The following is a 25,594-nucleotide window of genomic DNA, read 5'->3' on the forward strand; positions in this document are numbered from 1 at the left end:
TCGGTACGTATTTTCGGCTGCAATGCTATTCAAATGGGTATTCATTTTTTTCAAATCCTGAGAAAACTAATAAGTATTTTTAAAAAATTTAAACGCAGAATGAAAGATTACGTTATTAGCGAGGGCCGAAAGTCCCTGAGAACTTCTATAATGTTTATTTTAATAAGTTACAGGGGTGAAAAAACTAAGAGAAAATTTAGTGTGATTTTTAATTTCAAATATCTCATTCAAAATAAACTTTTTATTTATTCTAAGGGACTTTCGGCCCTCGGTAATAATTTAGTCTTTCATTCTGCGTTTAAATTTTTCAAAAATATTTATTGGTTTTTTCAGGATTTGAAAAAAATGAACACAATGCCGTGGTAATATTTTCCAAATCTGTCTTTGTCTTACAACGCACTCAACCGAATATAATATTGTCAGCATATATTGTCAGTCAGACACTGACAATCAGTGACAATTTTAAATATTTGACATTGCATCGGGAATATTTTGAGAAATTGATTAAATATTATTGATATATAGTGTATTTGATAAATAATTGATTTAAGACGTGAACTTAATAAAAAGTTATTTATTGTGTATTATTTGTGGAAGATCCAAGCAGAGAATACATCAGATTGATATATCCTGTGATCCAAGTATTTTGTTGTTAGAGATGTTCAAAATTGTAAGCGTTCCAAAATAACAACATATTATTAAAAAATCACTTTAACACTTTTCCACTTTTCTCGATTGATTATTAGTTTTTGTTGTACAAATAAATTATTACAATCACTGAAAACATAGTTAGTGAAAAAATTATCACATTTATTAACTGAATTAATAATTTGCAATTATAAAAATAACAGTTATCCAAGAACATTCAAAAGCCATCTCTTTAAATTAATTATGACATTTTCAAGTAGAATGACATTCTAGTAATGTTTACATATCCACACCAGTGTGAATTTTACTACACGTAATTTGCCGTGTAAAGACAGAAAAAGTAGGGATACACGTAAAATATTTGCGAATTATGTACCCATAGCCTTAACCAATCTTATCAGTTTGTCAGGGATGTGGAATTCATCCATGGCTTCATACAATTTATTTCTTAGGACACTATCATAGGCCGATTTAAAATCTACGAAAAGATGGTATGTGTCGATATTGAATTCATTGGTTTTTTCCAGTATTTGTCTTAGCACAAAGATCTGGTCTGTTGTTGATCGACCAGGCCTAAAACCACTTTGATATTCTCCAAGAAGTTCCTCTGAATATGCACTTAGGCGACCATATAAGATGCTCGAAAATATTTTGTAAGCTGTATTAAGGAGGGTTATTCCCCTATAGTTTCTACATTCCAATTGATCACCCTTTTTGTGAAGCGGGCAAACGATTCCAAGACACCACTCTTCCGGGATTTGTTTCTCATTCCAGGCTCTTAGTATTATTTTATATATTTGATTAGTCAGGGTAGCACCTCCATATTTAATAAGTTCCGCGGATATACCATCACTTCCTGGAGATTTATTATTTCTTAGGTGTTTTATTACATCCCGTACTTCTTGAATTGATGGAGGCTCTAATGGTGTATTGTTGGTTGCTCTTGGGTTCGGTTGATTTGGATCTTCTACTTCGATGGTAAGTAGTTCTTTATAGTGTTCCACCCACCTTTTCAATATTTCTTCTTTTGAATTGAGTATGTGCCCCTCCTTATCCTTACATAGTCTTAGCCTTGGTTTGAATTCCTTTCTTGCATTATTCAGAGTTTTATAGAATTTTCTTGTTTGATTTTCCTGTTTTAATGCCTCAAGTTCTTCTAGTATTCTATTTTCATAAGTTCTCTTTTTTCTTCTATGAATGCACTTCTCTTCTCTTCTAAGGTCTTTATATTTTTGTTGTTTTTCTCGGGTTTTCCTGTGCTGCATCTGTTTATATGCATCGTTCTTTCTTCTTGTAATGTCCTCACACTCAGCATCGAACCAGTCATTGCGTGATGGTGGTTTCTCTGGCCCTAGAATATTATTTGCTGCGTCTTTAATATTATTTTTACACATTTCCCATTGTTCGCTGATTGTTAGATTTTCATTAATTATGCAGTTAGTTTCGATATAGTTTTGAAACCTTTCTACCGTTTGCGGATTTTTGAGGAGTTCAATATTAAGGCGCGTGGTTTTGGTACTTCTCTCCTTCTTCGCGTTTGAGATTCTAGCTCGAATTCTTGTGCCAACTAGAAAGTGATCTGAATCAATATTGGCGCCTCGATAGGTCCGGACATCCATCAAGTTTGAGAAATGTCTAGCATCTATGAGCATATGATCAATTTGGTTGTTCGTTAATCCATCGGGCGAGGTCCAAGTTCCCATATGTATTTTTTTGTGTAGAAAACATGTGCTTCCTACGATCATGTTCTTTGCGGCTGCGAAGGTGACTGCTCGGTGTCCATTCGAATTGGTATTATTATGGAGACTATATTTACCGATGTGCGGTAGATATATATTTTCCCTTCCGATTTTTGCATTCAGATCACCGATTACTATTTTAATGTCACTTCTGGGACAACTGTCATATGCTCTTTCTAATTCATCAAATAGACAAATTAGACAAATAGGCAATTAAAATGGCATATTTATTTTTTTCTCCACACGGTTACTTAATTTTTTATTAAAAAATCAAATTTGTCAAAATCGCAATTTTACCATAAAAATAAAAAAAATTAAACAACGTTTTTCTTAAAATTAAAAGTTTCACCATTTTTTTCTATAACAGGTCTAGATCTAAAACTCCCCATAAAACTTATCTTTGGACTCTGTAGTTTAACATAGACGTGACCAAATAGATAAATTTAAAATTTTTTCACTTAATTTTTTTGCGATTTAACGTTGCAATTCACGAATCTGCACCTTTTATTTTTAAAAATTCATAACTTTTACGAGAAGAAGACTGAACGTCTACAACAATTTTCATAGTCTTCACAATGGTCTTGTAAAAATTTCAGAAAAAAAAATATTAAAATGGAACAGAGTTGTAGCGAGTTAAACCGTGATTTCATTTTTTTTTCATTTTTAGTTTAAAATTCCGATTTTGACAAATTTGATTTTTTAATAAAAAATTAAGTAATCGTGTGGGGAAAAAATAAATATGCCATTTTAATTGTCTATTTGTCTAATTTCTAAAATTCATATTATAGTTTTCAAAAGCGTATACGGGGTGAAATTTTTTCTAAGACCCAAAAGAACTAATTTTTTAAAGCCGGACCTGATTTTTTTTCTAGTTTGAATAAATCCGTTGATTAGGTGGTAACATAAATTAAATATTTGTTTAAAAAAAATTAATTTTTGTAATAAAAGTTAATTTTTTTAAATCTATGGTTCACTTTACCAGATTTTTAATTCATAGTCAAATTTGATTTTTTTTATAAAAAATTAAGTAATCGTGTGGGGAAAAAAATAAATATGCCATTTTAATTGCCTATTTATCTAATTTGTAAAATTCATATTAGAGTTTTTAAAAAGCGTATACAGGGTGAAATTTTTTAAGACCCAAACGAACTAATTTTCTTAAGCAGGACCTGATTTTTTTCTAGTTTGAATAAATCAGTTGATTAGGTGGCAATAGTGTAACGATTGACCAAAATAAGAGACACATTGATCTGACCGTTCAAAAATTATGACGAATACAAATTTCTGTCAAAATGCGAAACTCGCCCTGTACATTATTAAACAATGGGAGCAGACACTTTTTAATGGTCATTTGTTATTCCCCCTAGGAGCCTCTATACGAGGTAGGAGTATGTACAGTTCCTCATGACTCATTTTGTATTATTATAATAAGTGCATTTACAGCACAAACATTCACTAAATAAAAAAAAGAATGTGTGTGTACTTTGTACGCACGTAAGAAGTTATACTTCTATTATAATATAATTGCAACGAAATAAATATACCTACTTAACAGTTACAATACAAAAAATTAACAATAATTACCAAAAATGAACCAAAACTTAACAATGCCAAATATTAAAAAAAAAAAGAAAAAAATATGAATCGTCCGAGATTTTAACCCGCAATCTCGCGATTTTTTGATCTCTGGTCCAATGCTCTACCAACAAGGCCATCAAGCCGCATGCTAGTTACCTTTCAGATATACATAATTATATATCACGGTGACAAGTGAAATATAAAAATAGATGTTTTATTATTTTACGCCCAAGGAAGACAAATCCAAAGACACAAAATTATAATAAAAAACCTTTTAAACCACCTTTTTCAAATTGCGCAAGTTGTATTATTAATATTAATGGTAATAAATGAAATATAAATATTTTGACGTTTCACAATTTGACAATTCACTTTTAACTGCAGTGCCTTAAAAATTTTAAAGCACTAGTGCCTTAAAGTAGCATTTTTAACGCTCCTAAGGAGTCCTAAAAATTGCATTTTTAACACGTTTGTAGAAAAATATATTTAAAAACACTAATATATTCTTTCCACGCCTTTTCTGGACTGATACATACATAAATTAAAACATTTTGAAGTATAACTTCAAAAATATAATATGAAAACTATTTAAAAAGGCAGTATAACTATTAACTAACCTTTGTTGTTTCTCTTCCCACAAATTTTAAAACGCAACAACCATACATAACCAAACCGTCAACCGTCCAAACCACAGCTGCGCTACAGCTGCCATATTGGATAATTTTTGACATGTCATTTGAACACCCAATCAGAACAAAGTTATAATGCGCATGTAAAGAAGTATAACTTCAAAAAATGCAGTAGGCCATTGTCTTGTTCTTCTTTCGGCATTATAAGTTGCACAAGGTTTGTCGAGTGGGTCAACCAGAGACATGTTAAGGATAGACCGGGCTAGTCATATGTCACTCAATGCATCGAGGTATAACGCCGACATAGGATTGAGTGGTCTAGCCATCTTTATCTGTCACATGCACCGGATCGTTTGGTTAAAAGAAAAGAGATAGATAGACCACCGATCGACTGTTTCCATGCTGTTTCCGCGTTACGCTTTTTTGGTGAGTATGCCTTGTCTACGCTTAATATGTCAATGGGGTCAACACCACTCTTGGTCAAATTGTAAAAAGTCAAAATCTCTGGTTTTTGATTGTCACCTGTTGACTTGTCAATTTTATTATCGTTATGTAAAGCAGCTAATAAAATTACTGCGTTTGGCTTTTGTGGCACATAAGACATCAATGTTGTGCAACATGCATCAGAGATGCATGGACATGAATTAGGACATTTTACTTATGTTTTGTAGACATTGAAAAGGCTGGATAAGGTTCAACATAGAAAGCTTGCAGATATACTAGGTTATTCAATAAGTTTTGCTGTTCGATAAGAGAGGGTGTTGCTACTAGCCTAATTTTTTTTATGTTGGCACACTCTTCGTATGAACGTAGGTGAGGTTTTATTTCAATCTGCCGGTTCATTATTTTTTTAGAAGCCATTTAGTATCGATGGGTCACAGTATTTTTTACAATGGAAATAATCAAGCACCATGTAGTGATTGAATTTTTATTTTTGAAAGGTTTAAAAGCAAAGGAAATTTATGAACGAATGGTGAAAGTGTATAAGGATTCTTCGCTTTCAATTATTACAGTAGGAAGTGAGTTGCTCAATTTAAACGTGGTCGTTTAAGCCTTAAATACGATCCACGTCAAGAACGCCCAAAAACAGCAACAACACTAGAAATCGTAGAAAAAACACAGGATATGGTATTGGAAACTCGTCGACTAACTGAAAGTGATTTAGTAGAATGCCTAGGCATTACATTGGGCAGTGTAAGCAATATTTTGGCCGAAGTATTGGGTTTCAAAAAGCTGTGGTCACAATGGGTGCCGCATTTGCTGACAACGGCACACAAACACATTCGAATGCGACTCTCTCAGCAATATTTAGGGCGTTCTGGAAATGATAAAGTAGATTTTGTGTATCCATTCATCACAATGGATGAGACTTGGTCTATCACCATGATCCAGACTCAAAACAGCGGTTAAAGAGTGCTAGAATCTGTTTTTTCGGCTCCAAAATGAGTTTATGTCCAGAAATCGGCCAAAAAGATTTTAGTATCAGTTTTTGGGATGTTAGAAATTTTTTTTTTGGTGTATTACTTGCAAACTGACAAAACAGTAAATTCTGGATATTATTGTAACCTTTTAGACCAGCTGAACGAAAAAATCATGAAAAAAGACCCGGTTTGCAAAAGAAAAAAATCCTTTTTCATCAGAACAATGCACCGTGTCATATGAGCATTTTGCCAATGGCTAAAATCCATGAAGTAAAGTTCGAATTGTTGGAGCATCCCACAGTATTAATCAGATTTGGTTCCTAGCGACTTCCATTTTTTTCAATTCCTACAAAAAATGTATGCGTGGAAAGCGAAAAAGCAAAAATATTGACAGTCGTGATATAAAAATTATATCTAATCTATATTGTAATTAAACGGCCAAGGTAAGAGTTAACAACCAGAATACCCGAGATATCAAAATATAGAGAAGGGTTGCGTGCTGTCCCCACTACTCTTCAATGTCTGCAGTGAAACGGTATTTAAAGAAGCGCTCTCAGATAGCTCTCAATAGAGGTCATATCTATCAATGGAGAATAATGAATAGATTACGTTTTGCTGACGATAAAGTAATAACAACAGATAACAACAATGATTTACAGAACATAATGCAACGTCTTAATGAATGCTTTCATGAATAGGAAGAAAAATGCTTTAATGAAGAAATCTAAATGTATGATCTGCTACTGTAATTGAGAGAGTGAGTACCTACAAATCCCTAGGAACTTCCCAGGGCCGCGCCGTCCACGTGTGCAATGTGTTCAGCGCACACAGGCGCCAAAAATTAAGGGGCGCCACTAGAGTTTTCACAAAAATTTTAGGCTTGTAAAAATAACATTTACTCATTTTTTTTTCAGCTTGTACCAAACGTTAGGATATCATAAAACAACTCTTTGCAAGTCTGGCTTTTAAAGCATTTATCTAATCCACGTTGGTCCAGCAGAATTGATGCTTTAAAGCCATTATACCAAAGTTTGTCAGAAATTTATTATGCTTTATGTGAGATAACACATGCGGATAAAGATCGTGATTCCAAATATCAATCTAGATGTTTCGGAGATAAAATATCAACGTTTACGTTCATATGATCAGTTGCTCAGTCTGCATACCTATGGTATAAAGTTCTGATGAAAGTTAACTTCGTTAGCAAAATTTTTCAATAAAAAACAATGAATATGCAGCTGGTCTTGAATACTTTACAAGAGGTACTTAAAACAACTGTTGCTCGAGTTTCGGACAGATAGCAAATTTAATGATGTTATTACTACAGCAATTGAAACTGCAGAGAAACTGGATGTGGAGCCCAGTTATCAACCAGCCACACAGTTACGGCTTCGGAAAAAAAGCTGACAGTTCGATTACGAACACAGAGACGAACCAATTTTGGATCCTAGAATGTCATACAAAGTTAATTTCTTATATTGTGTTCTCGAGCAAGCATTAATGTCAGTAAATGAAAGGTTTTCATATTGAAAAATCATGTTAATGTTTCAAATTTTTAGATAATTTGAACGACAATACAGAAAACCCACAATAAAACTTTTGTGTAGAAATTTGGAAAAAACTGAGATTTAATGATCATCTAGATGTAAAGGAAGACGATTTGTTTGAAGAAATATATGAATTATACAGCTTCAGCCTTTGTTAAGAGAATTAAATAATGATGACACGCATGATTTTCACGTATTCGGTGTGTTCATGTTTAACTCTAAGGTTTACAGTGTGATTCCAGTAAACGTTTCTAATTATTTTCAGATCTTGGTTGTTAATTCCTACTTCTTTTAGTATTTACATTATTTTGGCGTGCTGTACCCGATCAAACGTTATCTTGTAATCAACCGACATGCGTATATATGTCGCAATTATTGACATCTATGCATCTCTGGAATGATACGTGTATTGAGAACTGGAATAATACTTGAATTAACTTAAGTTTACCCAAATTTAACAACAGCTCTTCGCATTCTGTCCATATCTGTTGCCACGGATAAACGATCTCTTTCTAAACTGAAACTTATAAAACATTATTTAAGATCGACCATCAGTCAAGAGGGGTTGACAAAATCTATCATCTCTATAGAGTCATCAATATTAGATGATATTCACCATGTTATAAAAAGATTTTCCGAAGTGAACGCGCAAAAAGTGAATTTTTTCTGAAATAGATATTTATTTTCATTAATATTGTTCTGACTTTTATTATCCTGTTGTATGTATGAGAATTTTTAGCTATAGTATTTTTACTACAAAAGCAAGATTACGTAGGTCAAAATTTTTGACGTATGAGCACTGTCAAACCATTAGAATGTGACTTTTCATCATGGCCACGTTTATGTCATTACTTGTCAGAGATATTTTTCTTTGTTTTTGTTTACTATAAAAATAATATCTATAATTATTTATTCTAATTAATGATGTCAATTGGTATTAATTACTTGCCGAAATATATTAATTAGCAGCAATATTATCATAGTGTAGGTATAATCATTAAAATAGATTATTTTACAGCTCACAGCATAATTGACCGCAACCAGCAATACTGAACCACACTGAACTGTCAATTGCATTTGAATGTATGAGTAGTGTACGAATGTCTAAAATATTTAACTAAAATTATTATTTTTTGGAATATTGAACTTAAATAATTGTTTTAGGAAATTTATATTTATATTATTAATAAAAATAAATGTAATTTAATTAATATAATTCTAATGTAATCAATGTAATCGCGATTACGTTTTTCTTTTTAAAATACCATGTGGACGCTTATACAAGATCGGTCAGTTCCGTGTTGGTGTCGTATTTTAGATGTGCTGTGCTACACAAAAATTTCAATTCTAGAGTTGATGATTTTCGTTAACATTAACAAATATTTTGGCATATGATTAATATATTTCGGCGATTGATGAAATCCGATTGACATCATTAATTAGAATAAAGAATTATAGATATTATTTTTATAGTAAACAAAAACAAAGAAAAATATCTGACAAGTAATGACATTAACGTGGCCATGACATTAACGTGGCCATGACTGAAAAGTCACATTCTAATGTTTTGACAGTACTTTTACGTCAGAAATTTTGACCTACGTAATCTTGCTTTTGCAGTAAAAATACTATATTTTTGTTTGGTTACAATAAATAATTGTTCATTTGTATTCACATTGTTTAATTTAACGAGACGATTTTCAAAAGAATGCGTATTTTTGGGCGCCATTAAATGTTTTGCACACAGGCGCTAACACGTGCTGATGCGGCACTGCTAGGAACATGGATAAGATTAGATGTAGACAAAACCAAAGAAATTTGTCAGTGAAGAAATTAAAAGAAGAATAGTGCTCGCCAATAAGTGCTACTATGGCTTAAGAAGACAGATGGCCTCAAAAATACCTAGAAAAATTAAATTGACTGTCTACAAAACACTAATAAGACCAGTGCTAACATATGGCTCAGAAACTTGGTCACTTACTCAGAATGACCAAGAACTGCTCAAACGTTTTGAGCGAAAAATTTTAAGACGAATATATGGTGGCATAAGAGAACAAGGTTTGTGGCGCAGGCGTTACAACTTTGAGTTGTATAGAAATTTTGGAGAACTTAACGTTTTACAATTCATTAAGGTAGCACGCCTTAGATGGATAGGTCGTGTAATCAGGCGAGAGGAAGATGCCATAGTCAGAAAAGTTTTTGACCGAAGAGGGCCGATAGGACAACAGCAAGAGGGAGACCGAGACTTAGGTACCAAGACAACATAGAAACTGATTTAAAATCTATTGGAAAAATAAGGAGTTAGAAATTATGAACAGTATAAAAACAAGAAAACTAGAATATTTGGGTCACATTACCAGAGGAGAGAAATATGAGCTGCTGAGAGTTATTATGCAAGGAAGGATCCAAGGAAAAAGAAGCATAGGAAGAAGACGCATCTCCTGGCTGAGGAACCTTAGAGAATGGTTTAACTGTAGTTCATTACAACTGTTCAGAGTAGCAGCCAACAAAGTGACCATAGCCATTATGATATCCAACCTCCGCTAGGAGATGGAACTTTAAGAAGAAGAAGGAATCAGAGCATGGAGAAGAGTTGCCAGAAACAGGGGCGAATGGAGGATTGTTCTGAAGAAGGCTTTGGCTCATAAAGAGCTGTAACGCCACTGATGATGATGATGATGATGAAAACCAAAGAAATTAAAACATGCATTAAAATAGCATGTGCAACTTAAAAAGTTAAACTTAAAAACTTAAAAAAGCTTGATTTCCAAGCTTCGATGGAAAAAGGAACTTAAAAAAGTAGAAGATGACTCATCAAAAGCGCCAACAAAGGAAGAGGGTACAAAATGGGGAACAAGAATTACTTCAACATGAAGAGAAGTATCCATATTTCTCAAATGTGGTGTCGAGGTAACAAAGTACGAAAACTCGAAGAGGTACCACAAAGTTTTTTATAGCAAATTGACTTTTCACCGGAAGCTCTTTACACCTGATCTGTTCACATGATGGTTCCTCTACATGCAGAAGTTCTACAATATTTTATAGTTTAATAAGAACAAAATGCTATAAATAGCTTATCCAATAATGATGAAGTGTGTGCATCTTTTTATATACAATGTTAACTAGTTGATTCTTTCTCCTTCCTGTTTCTGGTAAATTCCTGAACTGAGGTGGGCGGTGTGCCCACATGTTTAAAATTCTCATTTTTAATGTTTGATATTATTACATTGTAGGTCAGTCATTTGTTTTCTATGTTCCTGTACTTAAGCTGATGATGGCTCGTGCAGAGCCGAAACGCGTCCTTATATGACTTTTTAATAAATAAAAAACTTTGTGGTACCTCTTCGAGTTTTCGTACTTTGTTAAGAATTACTTCAGTAAACACTACGTAAATTTCAGACGACGCAATATGGATAGGCCAAGATGAAACAGAGACTAGTCAGCTCTAGAGTAAAAGATTTTAATATGACTGATCAACTCTCAAAAGCACTGACGTCAGCACTAGACAAGTAATGGAAATCAAAATGAAATCTCACTGTTCAGCTATGGAAGCCTGGCGAAACCGACATATTAACGATGAGATAAAATTAAAGCGTTTTCCGATTTTCCTTGTTACGATTCATAATTTAAGCCGAAGATGTATTCGTTAAACATTCAAATAACAATTTGCCATTGAATGTGAAAATTGGTAAAAAAGACAAAACATGATTGTCATAAAGTAATATTCATTTTTTTTTTTACTAAATCTATAACATGTATTTTTTAAAATCGTCACATCTGTTTTAGGATCCCAAAAACGTCGTAAGGCAGCAGGCCATCATAGCCTTATATCGACTACAAGAGCCTGGTAATCCCGAAGATGAAATATTGTCAGAATTCATACGTTTAATGAATTCAGATACTTTTCCAAAGGTAAAAAGCAATTAAAATAGTTATCGTTTATTCTACATTTACAACATTTTTCACTTACGAAATGTCCCAGATCTAAACAATAAATCTGAAAATTCTCGTGGAACCACTTTCTGGTAACAAACTTAATATATGCCTTTTATGACTTATAAGGCAAGAAAACGACAAATAAAGGAGACGAAAGGAACTCTACAATATGCACTAGACATTCCTTCTATTCGTCTAGGAAAAATTCCAACGAAAGTTGATTCCGTGTACTCAAAATATGAGTAAAATGCAAAATTTAAAACAGCTTATGTTTCATTTCAGTTTAAAGATGATCCACCAACCCCATACGTCCGTTTAGATCTCTCCAGACCTCTTCAGTGGGGCTACAAGAACACCTCTGAATCGAAACAAAACCAAGTTGCCCATTTAAGCAGAATTATAAAAACAATTCCGCGTATCGGACGCTCTGTAGCGGTAGCGACGTCTATTAAAGAGAAATGAGAAGTCCCAGATCTAAACAATAAATCTGAAAATTCTTTAACCTTTATCTTTTCGATAAATTTCCAAACCAAGGCCAAGAACCTCGAAAACAATTAGTCGAGGAAATGAAGCTGAAAAAATGGCAAAACCTCGCAATTTTTTCGTCCAACATCGATTTGTACAAAAATTTGGGATTAGGCTCATTACACCCTCTAGTTCATTTTCTATATTGAGCCGTTGTACGCTTTTGGTTTTGTAAGGGTGAAAACTACCCCTAGTTGTAAAAAATTATAAAATAACATTTTAAACTTTAATATTGTCAACATTTGGTTCTTATTAGTTACATAATGAATGTTTTATGCTTTAAGATATACTATCATAATATTTCAACCCTTAAAACCACCCTTGTTGGAGCTATATATAAAAAATTTACTTATCCTAAAAGAATAATTTAAGCTTGCATCGATTTACATAAAACTTTGGAATTAGGATCATCTCACCCTGTACTTCATATTCTATATCATGCTTAAGGGCGTTGATTATTTTTAGGGGTGTAAACAACCCCTTATTGTCACAAATTGTATAAAAATATTGTATACTTTAATATAGGTAAAATTTGGTTTTGATTGGTTAAATAATGATTGTTTTATACTTTAGGATATAATATAATATTGCAACCCTTAAAAACCACCCTTAATAACATTACAGTTTTTATAAGTAGATATTTTAATAGGTCTATACAGAAAAAAAAAGTAGAATTAAAGAATTACAAAAACATTTATTTACACAAAAATACGAATTTACAAATATGTACAAATACAAATACAAATAGTTTTTTAGTCATCTTCCAGTATACGAACCGGCTCTGTGGTATTATACATACATTGAAAATTATCCATAAGCGGACTATCCGAATTTTTCGAAAAAAAAATTCGTTTTATAAACATGCCTCCTTCATTTTTGGCGGTGAAAAGATTTTTCAAAAATGACTGTAGGATTTTTGAAGAGTTATGAGACTGTGTAAACTAAATTCCGTAAGATTCCTCAGTTTTTAATTAGGGTGGGTTTAAAGGGCTCGAATAAGGGGGTGTTTGCTCGTAAATAGAGGTTTTAAACAGCTATATCTCGCTAACTGTTCACTGTAATGAAAATATATGCACAAGGGAATTTTAGTTATTAAAGAAGCTACAATTTGGTAATCTATTATTTTTTTCTTATCTCCAGTATTTCGGAGATATTTTGAAGTAAAAGGTGAAAAATGGGAAATTCCAAAAAATTTATTTTTCTTTAAACTCCAATTTTTCTAAAATTAGGCCTTTTAAATAAGTCAAACTTCTTGAGTGTATTGATAATACAAATATAAAAGGAATTACAGAAAGGTGAAGACCAATTAGTTAGGGGTTTTTTCACTAATTTTTTCATAGAGAAAAGCAGGTACGGACCTTTTTTTGATCATAAGTCGCTTACTTTTCAGACTAGAAACTTTTTATTATTTTTTTTTGAAAGGCTTAACTGTATACTTGAAAAAAGATTATTTAAGTTTTCCTCGAAAAATGCAAAGCTTTTCCGTTATTTTACTTTGAATATTTCAAATTGTGCATTTGACGAAAAAAGCTAACTTTTAACATGCCGTATCTCGGTTTGTATTGGTCTTAGCGATATTACAGAAAAATAATTTGGTTTATGTTGCTAAAAGATACAATTTTGATATCTACAGTTTTTTTGATTAACTGCATATTTTTCGAAGTATTCTCAAAAAACCCTCTAAAAAAGTCGATATTTTCATCGAAAAACTGTTACTTTCAAGCGCGAATAACTCGAAAAATATTAGTTTTACGAAGAAAATGTAAAAAACATTTTTTTCTTATAATCACTTTTTACATCGATTTACATAGTTAACATGTAATAAAAAATTCCTGCCCCCGAGATGGGGTGACAACTACCCACAAAGTTTTAGCGTACAGCGGCATGATATAGAAAATGATCTTTGGACTATTCCTACCATCTGTGAAAATTTCAAGTAAATCCATGCTGGACGAAAAAATTGCGAGCCAAAATGCTTCATTTCCTCGACTAAATGTTCCGCTACAGAATACCGGCCGTGAATGCATTCATTTCTTTTCATTGTCAAGTTGGGATAATAAATTGTGCTCTCACAAAATGATGTCACTCAATTTATAATTTACTATTAGTCCACAGTACATCGTCCTTTTTTGAAAATGATTACAAAAGTCTTAAAAATGGTTTTAATTGCTTCGTTTGAGAGAGTCTACCACTTTCTGAAAAAGGACACCGCACACATCTTATGGAAAATATAATGTCACTCAAATGAAATCAAATTTACATGAATAGATGCGTCCTGAAATTTCAATAATTTGATACCATTGCACTAACTCTGAATTTTGCTTAATTAGGGCGTTCATTGTAATTAAAGTTTATCGAAATGGCATTTTGAAGTCCATAAATCTGGCCTTCATAAATAATATTAGTCTAGTGGCTATTGAATACACTCTATTCAACACTAGCTTAAGCCGATTAGAGGCGGTACAACTAACCAAATTATACCTACTTAATTATCAATAATAATGGGAAAAGACAAGAGTAAGCATCTGCCTTAATCCCTCAGAAAGATTTATGGAGTAAGCGAATCACAAGATCTTTTTTCTCTCTTTGACACACGTACATTCCTATTTGATTTTAGATTTATTTTTATCAATTTACTCTCTTGTTAATCAAAATACAGAGTTGGCGCAATGGTATCAAATTATTGAAATTTCAGAACGCATGTATTCATGCAAATTTTATTTCATTTGAGTGAGATTATATTTTCCATAAGATGGTGTGCGGTGTCCTTTCAGAGTGCAGGTTGGACGCGTTTCAACACGCCCCACGCCTAAACCTGTAGCTCTAGCGCGGTTAGGTTTTGTGATTGCAAAACTATAATTTTTAATTTTAATAAAAAGATTATGCGTTAAAATAAAATAAATTATTTTTGTCGGACAAAAGAGAGGACGCGATCGTCGAGTCCGACACCCGCAAGATGTCACTCTAGCGCGGTACAGTTTTATTACAATACTCTTTAATTTTCAATTGAAAGTATTGATAATTAATTACTAATAATTGTCGATCTTTTGTAAGACAAATCTGCAGCCTTGTTTCTTTAGTCCGATAACGTAAAGATGTTAATTATGGCAGGTTGGTTTGCAATTACAAAAGTCATAATTTTAATTTTTTTAACGTTCAAATGATACATGTTTGTTAAAAAAGTAATTGTCCGACAAAAAAAGTGACGCAAACTTATAAAAAACGAAATTCTTTTTAAACAGTGGTAATCTACTTGTACTTTGTCGGTAGGCTCACAAATGACCTTCCTCTATGCTTCATGACAACGCTTTGTTTGGATATGAAACGTCTAGTAATTAGTAAAAATATAAACAAAAGCTGCCTTGATCTTTTTTATTTTTTTAATTTTTACTCAGTTTGAGTATTTAGAAACTGTCTTTCGGTCCTTTTCCTTGACGAAGGGAAGGTAAATGCGTGGCCTAAGCGTCCTCTATTTACTTTCTCCTACTTTCGTCGTCTCTTGTGATTATATATTGTAAAATCCGGAGATATGGGATGCAGCCAGAAAGCAGTTTATTAACGAAAAGTCTTGGATTTAAAATATTGTTTATTATATTTTTATTTCAATTATTCTAATTGTTTAAAAGGTAGTAAACTTTGCATCTGGGGCTTTTCGTTGTTTTCCTCGTAATACGAGAGATGTCGCTGAATTGCGTCTCAGAGGTGGGTTCATTGCATTGCGATGGTTTGCCTTAAATTGGCAGAATTGTTTGTATTTCCTTCAGAGTTGAGACTTCTGAGCTTCACCGATGAGGCATAAGGATGCTGAAATAGCTATATGGAGATGGTGGTCCAACTCTAAATCAAATATAAACAAAACCTGCCTTGATCTTTTTTATAATTAGTCTATGTTTACATTCGGTTTCGACAGTGGCGTAACCAGGGGTTAGAACCACCCCCCCCCACCATTGGGATGTACTCTGATGTATTCCATACCTCCCAGAAACCCTCCAGTAGTTATAACCCTCTCTTAGGACGTCACCAGACGTAGGAGTAAACAGTGCAACAAGTGAAGGTTCCAGGGCTGTATTAGCTCAATGTGTCTAGTAGTGTGTCGGTTACGGTATAAAAAGTTTTGAAATTAATTTGTCGGACTGGCTATCTGATACCCAATCTTTGTCGGACAGTGCTATATTTGGATAAAGGACATTCCAATCTATAACATGTTATTCGTGTCCGAAATTTTGTAATCACAAAACATAACCTGCCATAATTAACATACATATTTAATCATTATTATCATCATCATATAAACCTGCCATAATTAACACTTCGAATGTGGACATAATTTTGGACGACTCGGTCCCAATTATATTGATTTCTTAAAATTTGCAGGATTGAAAAAAAACATGTCTTTTTTATTTTATACAAAACAAACGTTTTTTTTTTTGTTTTAAACGGTTTTTTTGTTTTAAACATGTTTTATTTTTCGTTTTTATATTACATGTTTTAAACAAATAAAACGTAGAAAAAAACATTGTTTATCATATTTCTTAAAATGAGAAGGATCTGTTTGAGGAATTAGGCAGCACAGGTACATATAATAACTTATGGTTATGGCTGTTCAGCCCATATTCTGAACTTACTTGTCCACGATATAGAAGTGCCAGGAATAAAGAACAGTGTCAAAAAATTGCAAATATTTCATAAATGTACATTTTGCTAGCGCAAAATTCCGAGAAGCTGTTGATTCTGCTCTTGTATTGCATTAGGATGTAGATTGTGCAAGGAGCTTATGAAAATGGCTTTGATCCTGGCTCATATCTTGACAAGTTTGCTTGCTCATCGCTTTAGTGGAAATAAATTTAGTCAAGTGAAAATAAAAACTGGCACGGAATATGTAAAAACTTCACTTCACATCCAGAAGCATTGCCAATTATTATTAATTGCCAGCAAAGTGTGTACCCTTTAAACCATATATATTTTCTAAACATCTAATGTAACACCATTGGCATGGTGGCGTTCTATGGTCATCCAACATAAAAAAACTCTTCTCATCATACGCTGTAGTCAATTCCAAACTATGTAACCGGCTAGGCAGTGTCAAAGCTGCTAAGTTGGTTTCAATTTTTAAAGAGCTTAATTCTACAGTGAGCACGTAAAGGTTGGAATAAATTCATTTTCTCGAGAATGGACGATTTTGGAAAAAAATCCCGAAACAGGTCAATTTTTATTTTTAAATTACGACTTTTTGTCATATACATCATACTAGTGACGTCACCCATTTGGGCGTGATGACGTCATCGATGATTTTTTTAAATGTGAATAGTGGTCGTGTGATAGCTCATTTGAAAGGTAATTCAATTCTCTATTCAGTAATATAAACATTAACATCATTATTTATACAGGGTGTCCAAAAAAATTTGTTTTTAATTAAATTTATTGACATAAAAAGAAGAATGTGTGTAATTTATTTAACACAAAATACATTTTACTCCTATCAGAAAAGAGAAAATAATGTTTATTTGACAAATAAATATTGTTTTTTGCTTCAATTCAGTATTAAAGCAGCCACCCACCTTCCTCTTGGCAGTTTGAACATTTAATTTAAGCGAAAAGCAATGATAAACCATTTTAAAAATAACCATTTTTTTCTGTTTTCTGAGAGCAGTAAAATTTATTTTGAATTAAATAAATAACTTGCATTCTTCTTTTTATGTTAATAAATTTAATCCAAAAAATTCTTTTTGGGCACTCTGTATAAAAAATTATATTAATGGTTATATTACTGAATAGAAAATTGAATTACCTTTCAAATGAGCTACCACACGGCCCCTATTCTTATTTAAAAAAATCATCGATGACGTCATCACGCCCAAATGGGTGACGTCACTAGTATGATATATATGCCAAAAAGTCGTAATTTAAAAATAAAAATTGACCTGTTTCGGGATTTTTTCCAAAATCGTCCATTCTCGAGAAAATGAATTTATTCCAACCTTTACGTGCTCACTGTATAAGTGATCACGTGGCTGATAAAATTGTCGACTTAGATTACAAGATTACTATGAGACTGAAACAATTTGAGAAATTTATTAACTCTTGTATGCAAAAAAATTTTTTGAAGTTTTCCAATTTTTGTTGTGTTCCCATTATTAATAAATAAATAATATATTTGTTACAAAGTCTGTATAATAATATGTATAAGATTTTTTTTCATTTTTATGTATTATTCACAAAAAAAAATGAAAAAAAAACTTGTTTAATTTAAGTGTTTTAAACATGTTTTAAACTGTTTTAAACAAAAACTGTTTTAAACCTAAACAAATGTTTAAAACAGTTGTTTAAAACAAAATGTTTAAAACAAAACAACCCTGTAAAATTGACATTTTTTTTATCTGCTGACTGGTCTTATCCAGTTGCTAGTAATTAATCTTCGAAACTAGTTTTTCAGAACCTCCATTCACTTGCCGCATTTTGGTTCTGTACGGTACGTCATAATTTGGTGGTAATTTTAAAATTGTTCCAATCATTTCCATTGTAGACTAAAGAAAACGGGCTGTAAATTTGTCGGACAAGAGATCGACAATCTTTAGTAATTAATTATCAATACTTTCAATTGAAAATTAAGAGTTTTGTAATAACAAAACTGTACCCGCTAGAGTGACATCTTGCGGGTGTCGGACTCGACGATCGCGCCCTCTTTTTTGTCCGACAAAAATAATTTATTTTATTCTAACGCATAATCTTTTGATTAAAATTAAAAATTATAGTTTTAAACGCGTCCAACCTGCACTCTGAAATTTTTCAGAAAGTGGTAGACTCGCTCAAACGAAGCAATTAAAACCATTTTTAAGACTTTTGTAATCATTTTTAAAAAAGGACGATATACTGTGGACTATATGTGTTATTTAAAAAATCATTACACTTTTATTTTTCATAGGTGAGGCAGTTGTGTGTTGAAAAAGTAGCTGTTAGATCAGACGTTATCGCTTATATGCTCATAAGGATTCGAGATAATGATCCAAAAGTTCGTGTAGCTGCTTATAAGAGATTGTCTGGGTTCCCAAAGTTTTTAAAGGTAAATTAATAAAGTGCTAAATATAAATATAACAAGCTAAAAATTCTAGCATTGTTATAACGAAAACTTTTGTTTATTTACTTACTTAAATTCACAATAATATGGAAAATGGCTAATATGAAAAGTTGTTTAGAATTAAAAACTATGTTTTAATGTGCAATATTTGTATATCCTTCTAATTTACACAAATATTGTGAACTATATACGTACTTTACTCTTGAGCGAAATTCATATTTTTTGACATACCTCGAATACAATTATTGATAAAATTTGATATATGATCGTTGCATCTAAGATTGTAGACCATGCAGATATTTTTATGAAGAATAACTTTTCTTCACAAAATTAATCATAAAAGAGTTATAAATGAAAATGATATTGGGTATCCGTAATTTTAGAAACATTTTCAAATGTATAAGAACGTAGTTTTTAATTCCAAACAATTTTTCATAATAACACTTTTCAATATTGTGAGAAATAAAAGTACTTTACTCTTGAGTGAAATTTATATTTTTTGACATACCTCGTATAATATAGATAAAATTTAATATTTGATGGTTGAATCTTAGGTTTATACCTTGCAGAACTTTTTATGAAAACTTTTTTTCGTAAAATGAATAATAAAAAAGTTTTCCATATGTGTCCAACTTAAGTAAACACGCTTTTTACTCGTCTAATATTAATATGTATAAATAAATATAATATACAGTGAGGACGTTTAGGTCTGATCTTAACAAACTATTATTATTTAAGGTATATTATGAATATACAAGGTGCAATTTTGAAATTATTTATAAATTGTGTCAAGATATTAAATCAAAGTTCAATATATTGATACTTAGTTTAGAAAATTAATGTAGTTATTTAGCTAATTTGAAAAGCAATACCCTTATTTAAAGCGCGATAAATTATTAATTTCAAAATTTTGTGTATTTAATGTCTTAACGAAAATTATAGAAAATTTAAAAATTTCACACTGTATTATTCATAACAGACCCTACATAGTACTTTTTTTTTGAGATGAGGTTGTTAAAAGTAACTTCTAAAAACATAAATATACAGGGTGTTTCATTAAAACTAAATATCATGGACTATGCTAGACTTTCGTGAATCAATTTGTATACATATTTAAATTTATGTTTATAAAGCGTCCATTTGAATTTAAAAATTGATCTAACTTAGAGTTTTTTTAAAATTTTCTAAAAAAAAGTACACAAACAATTTTATTCCATAAGTGGTTTCCATACTTAATAATTCCAAAATTTTACCCTGTATTAATCATAATACAACCTACATGATATAGTTCTTGAAATCAGGTTGTTACGCAGCTTATAAAAATATACAGGGTGTTCCATTAAAAATAAAGCTTATGAACTATGCTAGGCTTGCGCGAATCACCCTGTACATTTAGATTTACGTTTAGAACGCGCACATTTATATATAAAACTCGACGGGTCTCAGCGTTTTTTATAATTTTTTAAAACAAGGACAGAAATAATTTTATTCCATAAGTGCCTTCCACCCTATATAAATTATATTTTTATGTTTTATCTTATCAATATGTTTAAGATCTCAGAAAAGCAACAAGTTCTTTGTTCTGGATTTTTCGATAAATGTGAAGAAGTAAACGAGTTTGTCAAATCAACACTAATTAAATCTTGGTTGGATTTTTACGATAACAATATACTAAAATTTATGAAGTCCTTGAGGTTGGATGCCGACGAAAAGGACATCAAAGACACGGTTGAAATATTCGAGAAAGTGTTAGGGGTGATATTTGAGTAAGTATTTAAATAAACATATAATTCAGTAATTGCATAGTAATTCTAGATATGAATATTCTTGTACAATTTTTAATAGTGTCTTCTTCTTATGGTGCCGTGGTTGGCGAATTATCTTAAATACTGATTAGACCACAATCATACATACAATAGGCACATCATTTACTAATTTTTTTATTACACTTATAGATTTATAAAATTGTATAAATTAATTATTGGAGTTCCTAACACGGCTATCATTGACTGCATCGTGTGGAACAGTTGCGATTCACCTAACTTACGTAATATTTTATAATTTTTAAATTAATTGTTTGTACTATGTAAATTATTTTTTAATATTGACTGCTTTACGGCGGCCGATATTGCATTCTAAACCTAACAATCAGTTAGGGTATAGAGATTCATATGGGTTAAGTGCCAATATCAGCCTAAGTAGGTACTGTTACTTGTGCTTGTCTTAATTTTAATATCTATGTAATTTGATCGATCGATCAATAACTTTTACGAACAACAACAGCTAATTTTGTTAATTTTTTTTTAATTCTTCTGATAGATTTGTAATGTATACAGGGTGAGTCATGAGGAAATGTACATACTCCTACCTCGTATGGAGGCCCCTATGGGGAATATCGAATGACCATTAAAAAGTGTCTGCTCTCATTTTTTAATAATATACAGAGCGAGTTTCGCATTTTGACAGAAATTTATATTTGTCATAATTTTTGAACGGTAAGATCGATGTGTCTCTTATTTTGGTCAATCGTTACACTATTACCACCCAATCAACTGATTTATTCAAACTAGAAAAAAATCAGGTCCGGCTTTAAAAAATTAGTTCGTTTTGGTCTTAGAAAAAATTTCACCCTGTATACGGTTTTTGAAAACTCTAATAAGAATTTCACAAATTCGACAAATAAGCAATTACAATGGCATATTAATTTTTTCCCCACACGATTACTTAATTTTTTATAAAAAAATCAAATTTGACTATGAATTAAAAATTTGGTGAAGTGAACCATAGATTTTATTTAAATTATTATATATTTATTATCATTCTAGTTTTAGTTCTCGTGTGAGTCGGACGTGTCAATAGCCGGTGCTGACGAGTAATCTAAACGCTTTACAAATACGAATAATAAGTATCGATAATTATTCAAATAATATATAGACTAATAACTCGCGTTTTTGTTTCTATTTTTTAATTAAATGAGTGCGGACACGGGCGGTAAACCGCCCCCTGAACCTGATGGACCTCCCAATACCACCCTTAGTAGTCCAGATATTGAAATGGAATCCCCTAGCAATTTTAAAGGTTTTAGTAAGGCTGAACTCAACCAAACTGTAAGTACTTCCGATCCTATTAAATCTAACGATGACAAACAAAAAGAAATTTTCAAGTATACCATAAATGACCGTGGACCGTTCCATATATATGTTGAAAATAAAGATAGCGATCTTAAAGGTAAACTTAATGCATTAAAAATTGGTGACATTATTCTTACAAAATTCCCAGAATTAGATAATAAAATAATTAGTATCGATACAATTGGCAGAAATAAATTAAGAATTAAATTTACGGATTCTAAAAACGCTAATTACCTTATCGACAAGAAAGACGATCCGGTTTTTGTTAAAAACAATTTGGATGTTTATATACCTAAATTTATTATTATTAGACAAGGTGTTATACGGGATGTCTCAACAGAATTCTCCGATGAATATCTTAAAAATAAAATTAAAAAATTCGAAATAAATTCTAATTTTGAGGTAGTAAACGTTTCTAGAATAAATAGAAAAACGGTTACCGATGATAAAATAAATTATGTTCCTACTAAATCGTGTGTAGTAAGCTTTAAAACACAAGTACTTCCAAAATACGTTACTATAAATAAGGTGTTGAAAGAAATTGAACCATATCAACAAAAAGTCCTGCTTTGTTTCAACTGTTTGCGATTTGGCCACCAGGGGAAGCATTGTAGGAGTAACCCCCGTTGTAACAATTGCCAGAAAGACCATAATACAAAAGAGTGTCAGGAAACAACATTAACCCCAAAATGTTTTAGTTGTATGGGAGACCACTTCACAACAAATCTTAAGTCATGTCCAGAATTCAAAAGACAGAAATTAATTAAAGAATGCATGACTAATAGTAATATTAATTACCATGATGCCAACAAACAAATTCCCCGCAAATCTTATGCAGACGTAACATCAAATAACATTATTAAAGATTCTCATCAACAAAATTTGCCTTCTTCTAATTACCCTCTTGTTAACCAAAGTTTAAATAGCTCTTCTGTTACTCGTCCATTCACATTTTCGGCCAATAGTAATCATAATAAATATACAGTCGTTAAATCTTCTAAAGGCAGCAAAAGGCAGAGACCAAATAGTCCTGTCTTGACACAGTCAGATCCAGAATACACATTTAACTTTAGACAATCAGGAACTAATATTCCAATTATAAATAGTCCTTCATATAAAAATAATTTAAATTCAAATTCTCACACGCTACAAACAGAGTCAAACTCTGATATTTTAGATATAATTTTTACTATTGTTACCGAACTTTTTAAAAATTTTAGGGAAACTAATAATCCCAATGTTACTAAACAAGACTTACAGCAAATATTAATTAGTAAACAATTATTAAACGTGCACAATATACCAACTACTTCGTCGTCTTCTCAGCTATAAACAAACTCAACATTTTACAGTGGAACTGCAGATCTGCAGTTGGCAATAAAGAAAACTTAGAATATCTCTTAAATACAACAGAAACTACCATAGCAGCTTTGTCAGAGACCTGGTTCAAACAGGAAAGGTTTTATAACTTCCAAGGTTATAATATTGTTCGGTCAGATCGTATGGATGGTTACGGTGGGGTAGCCATACTAGTAAAATCCAATAGATTATTTTCAGAAGTCGTAGTACAGAAACCAGCAAGAATGATGTGTACATGCATCGAAGTGAAACTTCTACCTAATAACAAAGCAGTGTACATATTGTCAATATACATTAAACCAAAGACTCGGATAGAAGTAAGAGAATGGATACAATTTTTCGAAAACTTACCACGACCTTTTATAATTGCTGGAGATTTCAACGCTCATCATCTTTCTTGGGGTTGTGAGTTTAATGATGTCTATGGTGTTTCTTTGCTCAATGCTATTAATCACTGCAATCTTGTGTATCTCAATGATGGTGCACCCACACTTGTTACGTCAGGTAGAAAAAGTGCCATTGATCTGTCTATTTGTACGCAAGACATAGTACATTTAATATCTTGGTCAGTCATACAGGATCCTCATGGATCCAATCACCTTCCTATATATATGAAGTTTAATAACTCTGACTCAGGCGTACAAACCTATGGTCCAGTTCACAACATATGGGTTCTTAAAAGAGCCAACTGGAATCTGTACACGACAACACTAGAGGAAATGAGCACCGCATGTAACTACAACAATTTCATAGACACGATAAACTCAGCTGCAAACATTTGTATCCCGAAAAGAACAATAATAAGAAATAAGTACTGGAAGCACAAACCAAAACAATGGTGGAATGAGACCTGCAACAACATTGCTCATAGGAGAAAAGAAGCTTTCAGATTATGGAAAGAAAACCCAAACATACAAAATTTACTTGAATTCAAACGAGTTGATGCCATCGCAAAAAAAACATTCAAAGAAACAAAAAGAATTCAGTGGAGGAAATATGTTGAGAGCCTAAATCAGACAACTCCCATCACTGAAGTATGGAAAAAGGTAAATAGTTTTAAGAATCGTAAGCAGCAGAATAAGTTACCTATTGATCTGGAAGCGAATTGGATAGAAGAATTCCATGCCACAATCTCACCAGACTGGGCAAAAGAATGCATAGAATACAATCAGTTATCTTTAAAAACTGTTCCCAGAAACAACTTGTACTTACTTGAACGTTTTGAGATGTGGGAATTAGAAAGATCGTTGAAACTATCTAATAATACTTCACCAGGCGAGGACAATATAACTTACTCCATGCTGTTTCACCTCCCATTTAAACATAAAAAGTCTCTATTAGAAATCTATAATAGTATCTGGACTGGTGCAAGTCCTATTCCGGATAGCTGGAAGAACTATATAATATTACCTATTAAAAAGAAAGACAAACCGCTAGACCTCTCAAGTTCGTACAGACCTATATCCCTGGCATCTTGTATTCTTAAAACTTTGGAAAGAATAATAAAGAATCGATTAGAACAATGGCTAGAATTTGAACACATCCTACCAAACTCACAATATGGTTTCCGGAAATGTAGGTCCACTCTCGAAGCTATTACTGTTCTCGTTACAGATATACTGACAGGATATACAATAAAAAAACATACAGCTGCAGTTTTTATTGACCTTTCCTCGGCTTTTGATAACGTAAATTTAAACATTTTATACCATAAGCTGACATCAATAGGAATACCTCATGAAATATGTTCATTTTTAATTTCACTATACTCCGATAGACGACTTTCACTAAAATTAAACCAAAATCTTCAAGGATCCCGAACATCGAATTTAGGACTCCCTCAAGGCAGCATACTCAGCCCGCTACTTTTTATACTATATACAATGGACTTCGAAGTAAATTTGAATAACGTGAATATGATACAGTTTGCTGATGATATAGTTATCTACACCAACGGTACTACTATTTCAAATTGTCAGAACATTTTAAACACAAACCTATGGTCA

General features: G+C 32.0%; 1 protein-coding gene across 2 annotated transcripts in view; it reads left to right on the forward strand.

The window, feature by feature from the left end:
• The window catches only part of LOC114326729 (condensin complex subunit 3-like), a 162,065-nt gene that overhangs the window by 49,546 nt on the left and 86,925 nt on the right, over positions 1–25,594 (forward strand). For both annotated transcript variants that reach the window (XM_050648039.1, XM_050648047.1), the window contains exons 4-6: positions 11,349–11,474; positions 18,946–19,083; positions 20,653–20,864. In XM_050648039.1, the coding sequence (XP_050503996.1) occupies positions 11,349–11,474; positions 18,946–19,083; positions 20,653–20,864 (476 nt within the window). The remainder of the gene's footprint in view (positions 1–11,348; positions 11,475–18,945; positions 19,084–20,652; positions 20,865–25,594) is intronic.

This window comes from Diabrotica virgifera, chromosome 1 (genome assembly GCF_917563875.1).
Source record: "Diabrotica virgifera virgifera chromosome 1, PGI_DIABVI_V3a".
NCBI lineage: Eukaryota > Metazoa > Arthropoda > Insecta > Coleoptera > Chrysomelidae > Diabrotica > Diabrotica virgifera.